Source organism: Alligator sinensis, unplaced genomic scaffold (genome assembly GCF_000455745.1).
Source record: "Alligator sinensis unplaced genomic scaffold, ASM45574v1 scaffold203_1, whole genome shotgun sequence".
Classification (NCBI taxonomy): Eukaryota; Metazoa; Chordata; order Crocodylia; family Alligatoridae; genus Alligator; species Alligator sinensis.
In genome coordinates this window covers 1-11,701 of record NW_005841949.1, presented here as the reverse complement: position 1 = coordinate 11,701, position 11,701 = coordinate 1, and the positions used below count along the sequence as shown (strand labels likewise).

At 42.2% G+C, this 11,701-nt stretch overlaps 1 protein-coding gene across 2 annotated transcripts in view; it reads left to right on the top strand.

The window, feature by feature from the left end:
* AMFR (autocrine motility factor receptor) overlaps positions 1 to 11,514 on the top strand; it is a 28,120-nt gene extending 16,606 nt beyond the window's left edge. The window contains exons 8-13 of one of the 2 annotated variants that reach the window (XM_006020223.3): positions 1,290 to 1,400; positions 3,491 to 3,681; positions 5,764 to 5,867; positions 8,385 to 8,519; positions 9,960 to 10,043; positions 11,389 to 11,514. In XM_006020223.3, coding sequence (XP_006020285.3) covers positions 1,290 to 1,400; positions 3,491 to 3,681; positions 5,764 to 5,867; positions 8,385 to 8,519; positions 9,960 to 10,043; positions 11,389 to 11,499 — 736 coding nt within the window. In that variant the 3' untranslated portion in view covers positions 11,500 to 11,514. Of the gene's footprint in view, positions 1 to 1,289; positions 1,401 to 3,490; positions 3,682 to 5,763; positions 5,868 to 8,384; positions 8,520 to 9,959; positions 10,044 to 11,383 lie in introns of both variants that reach the window. The other variant, XM_025199810.1, reaches the window with a different exon arrangement.
* Positions 11,515 to 11,701: the final 187 nt, after the last annotated feature.

The window sequence follows — 11,701 nt, the reverse complement described above, 5'->3', positions numbered from 1 at the left end:
GGGTGCCCCCCCAGCCCCGGGAGGCACCAGCCACTGAGCCAGGGAGGTGCAGGGGGGACCCCCCCAGTGTGCTCCCTGGCGGACCTGGAAGTGCTTCTGGTCCACTTTTGAGCCTGCTGCCAAGCTTGCTGGGGAGCTCCCTGCACTCCTGTGGGATGCTCCATCTGCCCCAGCATTGCAGCATTTGCAAGCCGTCTGGTACCTTGAGGTATGTAGAAAAAACATTTAAAGCTGCATCTATATCCGAATCGTTGAATCTTTCTGAATCTGTCTGAATTGATTCAGAGGTTTCCAATTCAATTTGGAGAGTGTAAAGGGTCTCCTGATTTTGATTCGGATTCGGAGATTCAACCACCAAATCAGGCTGAATCTCTGCTAAATCGAATCGGGGACCAAAGCTTAGCATAACCCTACCAGTTAGCTCTCAAGAGCGAACTTACTGTACCTCGGAATGGTGTCTTCATACATTTTGCTCTGCTGTGTGACATGTCCCTGAACCAGAAGTAGTGTAGCTGTGCCTGTACTATGCTGTGAGTGAGCATACTGGCACTGTCATTCGACTGTGCTAATTAACCAGTCCACAGAACCTGCATGGAGGTGGCTACTCGGGTCAGGAGACAGCCTACTGGGAGCAGTGTAGTGTTTGAGGGCACTGCGGCTGGGCAAAAGAAACTTGTGGCCTAGACATGCTGCAGGCATTCTATGATTTCTCTGCAAGATATTGAAAGATTCTTCATGAAACTGTTGGCAGGATTCATTGCCCTGCCTGCGAGTGCACTTCTTCCGTAAAGTGACCTTACTGTAGTATCACTAACGTAGCATCTGCACAGGACTGCTAGAGCTAAGCTGTTTGCCCATGACATAAAAATGCAGAGTTTGTACTGAAGTGCAGAAAAAAATGCCTGAAACCATCACTCACACCTAAAAGAAAAATAATTTTCAAATTGATGTGAACAACTGCATTGGTTTTTAAGAAGTATCACCTTTTCTTGAGCCAACACTGTACATGGGAGTTCTCAACCTAGTAATCGAGGCCTTAGGGAGAGTGAAGACAGGTCCCTTTTGAGGTAGATAATGCTGTGGTTCCAGAATTGTTAGGTGATAGATTCAAACTTTTTTTGCTGTTGTAATATGAGGTTGGGCTTTGGAAAAGACTGCAAACTACTGCTTCACCTTTTCCCAGAGGGAATGGTGAGTGCAAAGAATTAGGCTTTTTGGTGGAACAGCTGCTAGTTCTGTAGCTGTATTGGGGTTCATGTAATCAATTACTTGGCTTTTTTCCTTTGTAGGTTTGCAGTTGCAACTCCTGAAGAACTCGCTGTTAATAATGATGATTGTGCCATTTGCTGGGACTCCATGCAGTCTGCACGTAAACTTCCATGTGGGCACCTCTTTCACAAGTATGTATCTGGGGAAGTGATAGTGTTGAATTGATTGATTGCAGGAAGTGTAACGTAGCATGATTTGAGCATTGCTAATTTGTTTTCCTTTATCCCTTATTCCAACCTCCATGCAACGTTGCTTTTTGGATGGTAAAGAAAAATAGAAGACCGATGATACCCCAGCCATGTGTTTAAAAAAATGGGGGGTGGCTATGGAGGCAAGAACTTAACAATGAAGGTTGATTTACTTGAAGAGCCACTTAAATTCATTTTTTGTGGTTTATATGAGCCACCACCCTTTGTTAAGCACTCCTTCTGTGGCTCTTTTGACAGTTTATCATCAAATCAGAGGTTATAATCTGGGGGCTAATTTGTTGTAGTTTGCTGCAAACCTTGTCATACATATTTATCTGCCTTCCAGTAAGCCTCTAATGAGATAATTTGTTGCTGTTGCAGAAATTCTTATTATAAAGCTGCGGAAATTCTTATTTAATCATCAGTCATGCACTTAAGAAACTCTGACTCTCCTCTTAAGAGAAATGGTTTCCCATGTACCTAAAATGGCATCTCTGCATTCTCTCTGAAGCTACATTAATCTCAGCTGCATGGAGCCAACAGTTTAGAGAGGCAGCATTGGATGATTTAACTCTAATGCAAAATAAATAATCAAATAAATTAACCTTTTTATCTACTAAGAATTAATTTTCTCCTTTCAGTTTATTTTTGATACTACCAGACAAAACATGAAGCATTTTCTCCTGTCCTCAGTTGTACAGGACTGTGTAGTCATTTATCTTGGGGTTGTAAAAAGACAGCAGAGCAGATTCATATAGTTTAGATCAGCCTTGTGCCCAAACCTTACTAAATTATAATAAGAATTGGGCAGCTACATCTTTTAGGTCTCTTTGAAAGTTCTATCTATAGCTTTTAGGAGAGCGTGATTTGAATTTGCCTTCTCAGCAGTACCTCAGATTTATTTGCTATATGAGCAAATAAATGGCTGTATTCAATGATGGAACAACAGTGGTAACAATTATGTGCTTCTTGGTGCATTCTCTGGAGGACCAAGTTGATGTAGATTTTTCACTGTATCCATTTTGCCATTTCTAGCATGCCCATTACTCTCATATCTGGCTATCAGTTGTTTATTCAGTTTAATTAGACTGCTTGACCCACTGGACTTAGAACATTTGCCTCTGACTTGTAGTCTGGCATTGAGCAAGTCACTTGACTGATGTCTACTTGAGTTTTACAACTTGTAAAATGGATGTTATATTTATTGATTGCTCCAATAACATGCATTGAGATCCTCTGCTGCTAAACATTATGCAAGTACAAAGTGGACTAGAATGCTAAAATGTTTGAAGAAAGTATATTGAACCTTTATAAAAGAAAAAGATTTTGAATGGAGAAAATTTCACAACTGGGTCAGTCCAGTCTCAATCAGGAAGCAAAGTGCTTGGTGAAATTCTAAGTTCTGGAACTCCAATCCCTGTTTTTTTCAGTAGCAGAAGCTAATTAATCATTAGCATTTATGAAAAGGGCTCCCTGAATATGCTTTCACTTGCATCAGTGATTTTTTTTTTCTGTTCATCAAGTTCTCATGCTTCATAACTATATGGATAAAACTAAATATTTCAAGAAAAACATTGAGGCAGTTCATTGGAGTGGGAACACCAGACCAGTCTAATGAGACTACCTTGAAGATTAACCAGTCCAACCACAAAATCTCCTTACTTGGTTACTATTATCACTGATGCTAAAGAATCATTATATTTCCCCTTTCAAGTAGAAATTACTTGCTCTGAGCTAGTTGGGCAAGTTGAATTACTAGTTGGCCAATTACTGAGGTTCTCTACAGGTGGCGGGGGTTTGCTTGGAAGTTAGTTTATGGAAGCAAAGTACCCTTTCTTTGGTTGAAAAGACCAAGCAAGCTGTAGTTCTGGTTGGAAGCCTTCAAGGAATTTGAAAATGTCTCCAGGGTGTTGACATGCATGTGTTAATAAGCTACATGGAATATACTGCCTCCTGTCAGTCTACTCATGATATTGATGCCTTAGACAAGCACTGTAAGCTCATTGGTACTTTGTTGCCTTGTTTCTTGTCAGCTCATGCCTACGATCCTGGCTTGAACAGGATACATCCTGCCCCACCTGCAGAATGTCTCTTAATATCACAGACAGTCATCGGGTTAGAGAGGACCATCAAAGAGAGAACCTGGATGAGAACTTGGGGCCTGTGGCAGTAGCAGAAGGCAGACCCCACTTGAACCAACATAATCACTTCTTCCATTTTGATGGTTAGTCATCCAGGCTTTTAAGTTGATATTATTCAAAACCCCCCCTACCAAAGAGGAGCAGCCTTCTCTGCAGGTGAATCTGCGTTGCAGTCTATGGTAAACTTAAATGAGGGGTTGTTAACTGGGGGTACTTGGGAAAGCCCCAGGGAGGACGTGGTAGCAGCGTGCAGAAGCGGGGCTATCTGGGAAGCTCTGCTGCCATATGCCTGCACGCTGCCACGCCACTGCTGTTGCTGTGCGCCATCGCTACTACCGCTTTGCGTTTGGCTGCCAGGGGGACACCTTCTCCCTCTGCTTCACGTCTGGAAGCGGGTACCCACCAGAAGGGGTGCTCTCCTTAAAAAAGGTTGAAAACCCCTGACTTAAATCATAGGAACCCCATTGCCCCCTTTTCATATTTAGGGGGGAGTGTTGTTTCACAGCAACTCAGATGTGTACTTCCAAGAGTACACACAGACTTTAGAGAGCCCTTTTGTGTCTTGACCGCTATGTGGCTCCTCCTGTTTCCTTGAGTTTTGCACAGTTGGTTGACTGTTTTAGAATTGTTGTTTATTCCATATGTTTTCATGTCCATTGATAGAGCAGGAATTTCCTGTGTTTGTTTCTTTGCTTTGCTGTCTGATCAGTGTCCAATCTTAAAAGGCTGTTTCTGTTGATGTCCTGGTTAGGTACATCAATATTAGCTCCATTTAATCCCCCTTGTACTAGTTACAGCATGCAAAGGCCTTACAAGACTTGGCCCCATCAGAACCTCTAGAGGTCTGAGAGAACTTGCCTTTAAAAGAAAGCTTACAATCAAAGCAGGTTTGTTCTTGCAAGGGATTTGTTTCTTTTGGGTTTGGTAACATATTACGTGATGTACTCACAAAGCACATGAACTTTTCACTGGTCCCAAGGCATGCAGGTAAATCGGCTCTTGCTGGAGCAGACAAAACCTGCCTTGCAAATCTTTCAGATTTTGGTGTGCTGTCTTTCCCAGTTGTCCCCCAAGTTTTGTCATTTGATCATCTTGAAACCATTTTGGTTTGGTGTAGGTTGATAGTGGTTCAGTTTGGTTTGCACTAACGGAGCTCCCAGCCTGCCTATAGCAGAGCAGCTCAGATGTTGCTCTGTTGCACAATGGACTTATGGTTGTCTGTCTTGTTTCTGTAATCTTTATCTGAAAGGTCAGACACCACCACACTGTGCCCCACATCGCTTGCCTGCAAAGCCCCCCTGCAGAGGGGCTCTCCTACCCTCACAGCCTGGCTCTGCTGCCAGCTGCGATGTGCTGCCTGGGGCCAGCAGCACCACCTCGCTACCTCAGCCCCCAACCATCTTCCCCATCCCTGCCTCACGGCCCCACTTACCTCCATGCTCCAGGGGCGAAGGGCGAGTCTGAGCCTGAGCCTGGCCTTGGCTGCTTCAGAGGCTCAGGCCCTGCCCTCCCCCCTCTCCCTCCCCCTCTGGCCAGGGCTGCGGGTTTCCCGCCCTTTTTGCAATTGGCTCTTGCAGGCTGGTGCTGTGCCAGCCTGCAAGAGCTCTTTGCAAAAGCGGAGAATCCACAGATTTCTCTGCCAGAAAGAGAAATCCTCATTTTCTCCAGCTAAAAACAGGGGATCCGTGGTTTTCTCTGTTTTTCCGTAGGAAACGTAAAACCCCAATCCCTGGCAATCACCCGTGTGTACACTACACAAACATATGTGAACTAGGACAAAAATATTTTTTGAAATCAAATGTTGTAGTAAATGTTTGATTTTTAGAATATAATTTGGTATTTTTCTGGCTTCGAGATGGCAAAACTTTGCTGAAAGGAGTATTGGGGGGGGGGGCAAGGGGAGGGACCTTCCAATAGTAAAGGTCAGGGGCTAGGGGTGGGACTTCTGGTCCCAAGATGGCGACCAGGGGGTAGGGCACTGTTGAGGGGCAGGGCTACCCTTGTGACCCTTGATGGCTTGCCAAAACTCTATAAGCAGCCCTCTGCCTGAAATAATTGCCCGCTCTTGAAGTAGACAGTTGTATAAACTGTAGTTGTACAAAAAGCTCAGCTCGAAACCACCTGTATTCACACCTGTGATCTTTTGGTTTCTTTCTTTCTTTTAGGTTCTCGTATTGCTAGCTGGCTACCCAGTTTTTCAGTGGAAGTGATGCATACTACCAATATCCTTGGTATTACACAGGCAAGCAACTCCCAGCTCAATGCTATGGTAAGCCCAGTTAATGGTGTGTACTCCTATGCGTGCGTGGGTGTTTTTGTGTTGGAATGAAAGGGATATATGTACTTCTTTTGTTTTGTCTGGCAGATCTAATTTAGTTTAAACTATTTAGGATACTCTCCTGTAGAATATGTTAATAAATGTTCACTGATGTGTCTTGCAAAAGTAATGAAGTCTTTCTGATAGAAGACTTAACTATACTGGTGTCTCTGCCACTAAACCTGTATAAGAGTACAATTTAAGTACAGTAAAAGCTCTGTTATCTGGCATCCCCCAGGAATGGGGGATGCTGGATAACAAAATATGCCAGTTAATTGAGTGACCCACTTCTCCCGCTGTCTGGGGTGTCCCACTGCCCCTCCCATGGCATCACTGCCCCTCCTGCGGCCCCTGTGGAACAGAGAGGCAGGCCCCACACAGCCTGTTATGCCCCCGGTCTGTGGGGGCTCGGCAGCACAGGCTGCTTTGCCCCGGGCTGTGGGGACTTGGAGAAACCGAAAGTGACACAGTGGGCACTTCCAGTTTCACTTTATCTTACAAAGCCGGCATGCCGGTTAACAGAACTTTTACAATATTATTGAGTTTCTAGGCAATTTATTGCAGTAATTTAAACTTTCACAGACTCTTCAGACAAACACCAGCTATTCCTTGTTTACTGGATATGATGACATTGGATGGATTTTGTCTAGGCTGTCTAATAATTTATTATGTTTGTACATATTTTAATATAATTTAGCATTGTCTTTTAAATTGCCTAATGCAGCGGTGCTCAATTTTTTGGCTTGAGGCCAGTCTGCAGGCTGGATTGGGTGCACTAGGATCGGGTCTTGTGCTGCTTCTGCCTGGCTCTGCATGCCCAGATTGGGCCTTGCATGGCCTCGAATGGTCCTCATGTGCTGCACTTGGGCTCTGGGTCCTTGTGCTACACCTTCCTGCCTCAATCCCAAGTGCTGAGATCAGGCCTGGGGCCTTACAACACCCCCACCTGGCCCCATGTGCTGGGATCAGGCCCAGTGCCACCCCATGTGTCCAATCTAGTGGATAAGACCATGCTATCTGGCCCAGAGGCTCCCCATAGGTCTAGATATTTGGCAGCACGTGAGCAGTGTTACTGCTCCCCTGCCACCAAATGTTCAGACCCTGGGGAGCCCTGCAAGCTGGATGGCATAACTCCAGGGGCTGAATCTGGCTCATAGGGTAGGGTTTGAACACTTCTGGTCTAATATAAGGAAAAAACCTCTGTGTTAGCAAACCGAACTTTTATACTTTTTAATTGGAAAATTAAGCAATCTTCTGCTTTGTATTTCTAACAAAAACCTCAGGAAAGGATATTGAGATAAATTGTTAGGGATTTAAAATGCTGAAGCTGCTATTTTGATCACAGACTAATGAAAGAGGAAGGAATTGTTATGTTTTACTCTTCGTCTGATAGTGGTTCTTGAACTAGTTCAAAAATGCTTGCCATTGTGTGCCTTATGTTATCCCTGTGCTCTGAAACACACTATTTTCCATGTGCTTCTTCCCTTTCTGATCTTTGTAAAGATGTACTGATGCTGAAAGCATTTGTAGAGGTCCTCAAATTTTTCTTCAGCCATAGGAGTTAGTAAGATTTCAGACCTTTAAAAGCACATAATTTTGATTCCCCTCTCTCTTTTTGGTTTCAGCTGCTCATTATTTAAACAGCTTGACATCCAGTGGACTGTTAGTTGGGAGTTCGGACTTCAGTCCATTTGAAAGTTGTTTCCTCTGGCTTTCATAAGGAGTTAAAACAAAACAATAACTGGTTGTAGTTTGAGAGAGAGTTGCTCAATAAAACTGATGCTACTGATGCTTTGATTTATCGGTGCCATTTCAGCCTTAGCCTGGGATTGAGTTATAATGGTTTTGAAATGTGAGCTAACTTTAGTTATTGAGGAATCATACCTGTTTATATGTAAACACTTATTTAAAAAGACTTCCAGAAGGTGTTCGTGGGTCATTTGGACACGTGTATTCCTTCAGGGGAATAATCTGGGAATATAGTGCTTCAGAGTAAAATTCTTGTCTGATTGAAGTCAAAATTTTGCCATTGACTTTAGTGGAATTAATAATGTAATTATGAGCTTAGTTTCTTCTTTTTGCATCTGAATGTGAGAATTACTACCAGTCTGTCCTGTAACATTTCCTAGTGCATTTGCCAAAGTGACAAAACTACAGTTACTTGTCTGTAGTTTCTGGGGACATAGAAACTTTAGTCCCCTTCAAGAATGCCATTAAACAGTTCAACTGTTGTGGCTTCTGTCCCAAAAGACAGATGAGAACTTGCATTTCGAAATCAGTCATGCAGTTACTGTAATGACAGTGTCATTGGAAATGGAATTGCGGTCACTGGAAGCAATCTGGCCTATATAAACACAGGTTGGAAAAATCTGGGCTTCTGGGTCCCCTTTCATTATGGAACTTTTGAGGCACTTGCTGGATCATTTGTGGTGTTCCAATTTTAACATTATAAAACTTTGCTTTTTACAGGCACATCAGATTCAAGAGATGTTTCCTCAGGTTCCATACCATCTAGTTCTTCAGGATCTGCAGCTGACCCGCTCTGTAGAAATAACAACTGACAACATCTTAGAAGGGCGTATCCAGGTGCCCTTTCCTACACAGGTCAGGCATGAGATCATGTTTTGAACAGTGGTTGTTTTTTTAAAATCAATGGCTTGGATTCAGTTCAGATCTCAGGCACAGATGAGAATATATGAATGAATTAGGGAAATGAAATGTGTTGAATGTTCAGTTTTTCCTTGCTTTAGCACTAGCATAGGGTTTGGTCAGTGTAGCATTATAATTCAGATTGCATCTCCATAAAAATTGGCATCTTCTAATGCAACTGTAAATCAAGCTTCCTTAGCATAATGTAGCTGTTAGTATTGCAACATCTGATTTAGTTTGAATGTCTTACTGTGGAGTAGAAACAAGACATTTTAAAGACACATGGTCTGTGAATGATTATCTCATTCTGTGCATACAAAATTTAAAATATATCAACCCATTTCCTAGAATGTATGTATGTCTTTTTTTTTTTTTTTAAAGGAACAGCCTGTTTTTACACAGAAAAGATTTTAATATCTGAGCTAAAATTAAATGATTTACTCAGAAGTTTTAGACACCTCTCCAGTTGCATTATTATATTGCTATGGCATTTCCAGCTGATTTCTCTCTGATGTGTTGATCAGGTTGTATTATTCAGAGAGTTTACTGCGAATGAAGTAGTCAACAAAATAATAACTAGTTCTTATTCAAGATACTGGATTACAATAAAAAAACTGTCTGAGAGTCTTGTCTATGAATGCTGTTTTGTATATCAGTATTGAGTTATGCATTTATCTAACATACATATAAACGGAATACGGCATAAGGGAGGCTGGGGTAATGTGGTTGCCGAGGCACGGAGTTTATAGCCCAGAGGTTGCAAGTGTGAGGCCATAGCAGAAGCACTTGCAGTGTGGCCTATAAGATTCCAATGAATCTGTGAATTCTGCTAAATACCTTGTTACAAGGACCTGAAAAAGGAAAGGAAGTACATAATTTACCGAACAGCACAAGGCATTGCCAGTCCACGTTTTTTTTGCTATTGCTTGTATTGTAACAAACATCAGTTATCTGCATGTCAGTTAAATGCCGGGGTCTGGCTGAGTTTGACAACCCTGTTGTAGGGATATACAGTGGTATTAGAAACAAGGTAACAAACCTTAATGACATGCAAAAAGTTTAGCACAAGCTGTTCCTAAAGTTAGATTGTTTACATCCTTTGGCTAAGTGCTTTCTCAGGGTCAGGACATAGCCTTTTCTATCTGAGGCCTATGAATTAAACAGGGTGCACTGTACCTAATTATGTACCTTCCGTTCTGTGAAGGGGGGGAAGCATGTACATTCTTTCTGCATCTCGGTTGCAGGTGCATGCCTTCTCATTGCTACCACAACTGTTTTAAGTGGAGTATAATATGGATGGGAGTGAAAGGCACAGCTTGAACATATTTGTATAATTTTGTGTGTGTGTATTTGCGTTTCACATAGCATACTAAATCTGTGGTGCTTACCTTTCAGCGTGCAGATAGCATTAGACCTGCATTAAACAGTCCTGTGGAAAGGCATAATTCTGATCAGGAGGATACTGAAACAGCTACCCAGGTAACTTGGAACCTGATGCGCTTTAGCATAGCAATTTAACAGAGAAACAAATTCAAAATAATAGCATGGCTTACTAGCAAATGGTACTCATAGGGGTTTTATTGCCAGTACCCCTATTTACACTGACTACACCATGTTTGTTGTAGGGCAGCCTTCCAAGCAGGTTTTTTTTCTCTGTTTTTCCTTTTTTCCCCAAAGGGAGGGATTTCAGGGAATTGTAGGGCAAGCTATGGGCTTTCTTGCTCAGCTAACGATCAGCAGATAGGTGGTTGGAATTCTATTGCTTCCATTCTTTAAGACTGAGGATTTTTTTCCTTTAGATTTGGGAATACTGTCTTGTCCCTAGAGAGGGGGAGGGGAAGCATGGGGAGCCTGTGAATAAATAGTATACAACTGTGGGAGGAAGGGAGGGTGCAGATTGTTCCTTCCCTAGAAGCAGAAGGAGAAGCATTTGCCTACGTATGCATAAAGGGCTAACTAAGGCACAGCTGGAAGGATGGATCGGTGTCTCCCAGTAGAAGAGATCTCTAATTCTTTTAATTTTTTTTCCTTATCTTGCAGTGGAAAAATTGAGGTTTAACCTTTTTTTGCAGCTGTTGAGAATGGGAATAAATCTAAATCTAGGGTATCTTGTCCTTACAACCTTTAATAGTACAAGTACCTCGTATGTACAAATACCCCATTTAAAATCAAGTTGCAGCAGCTCTCCATCAGTAGACTCTTGACGTAGCATAGAGTTTTGGTTATAGTTAATGTTCTGAAGGAGAAACAGAAAGGGGTTAGTACAGGCAAGAGTTTCAAGTGGCAGTACACCTGAATCAGAAAACCGTGGGAGGAAAATCTTGTGCTGGATCTAACCCCTCGACTATTCATCAATCTTCTTTTAATGTATTGGTAAAATCTCATATGTTTTTAAGCATTAACATCTGCTTAGATGGTAGAACATTATTTTACCAGTCTGCTCAGCCTGGGACAGTGACTGACTTTGAATGTTTGTGTTAAACTAATTTTCATGTTTTCTGGCCTCAGACTTGGACTCCAGGTATGCTTTTGTCATGCTACCCATAAAGCTTGCTAGGTTGTGTATGCTCATAAGGACTTTAAAAAATGTACATTTCAAGGGTGACATATGTTTTGTGTTGATTTTACAGAGGAGAAATGCATACAATTGAGATGCTTGAATATAGAGCAAATAAGGGAATATGTAACAGATCAGAGAGCCCTTCTCATCTTAGTGACAGGTTATGATTTCATTTTAGGTCTGTAGCAGTTAAAAGGTATTACTGTTGATGGCTCTATGGATTACGTTTAGTGTCTTGGGTTTCTCTCCTATTCTAATGGACAGGTATCCACAATCCAAAACTGGCTCTTGTTGACAGCCTTCAGAGGCCAAAACCAGCAAATGAGGCTTTGGAATTCAATTTTTCTTCTCAACCTCAATAAGCTTTTCCCTTAAGTCAGGATTGAATTCCAAGTTGCACAGTATAAAGTAAGCTTGTCTTGTTGCTACTTCTGTATCTATTATGTGTGTCCAGAAGAGACATTAAATCTCCAGGGCTCTCAAGTCAGCGTCTCTTCTTTGTTGTGTGCATTTAAACAAACCCAACTCGTTAACATCCTGACATGTCATCACTGTTACCAAATCTGCCCATTACTTT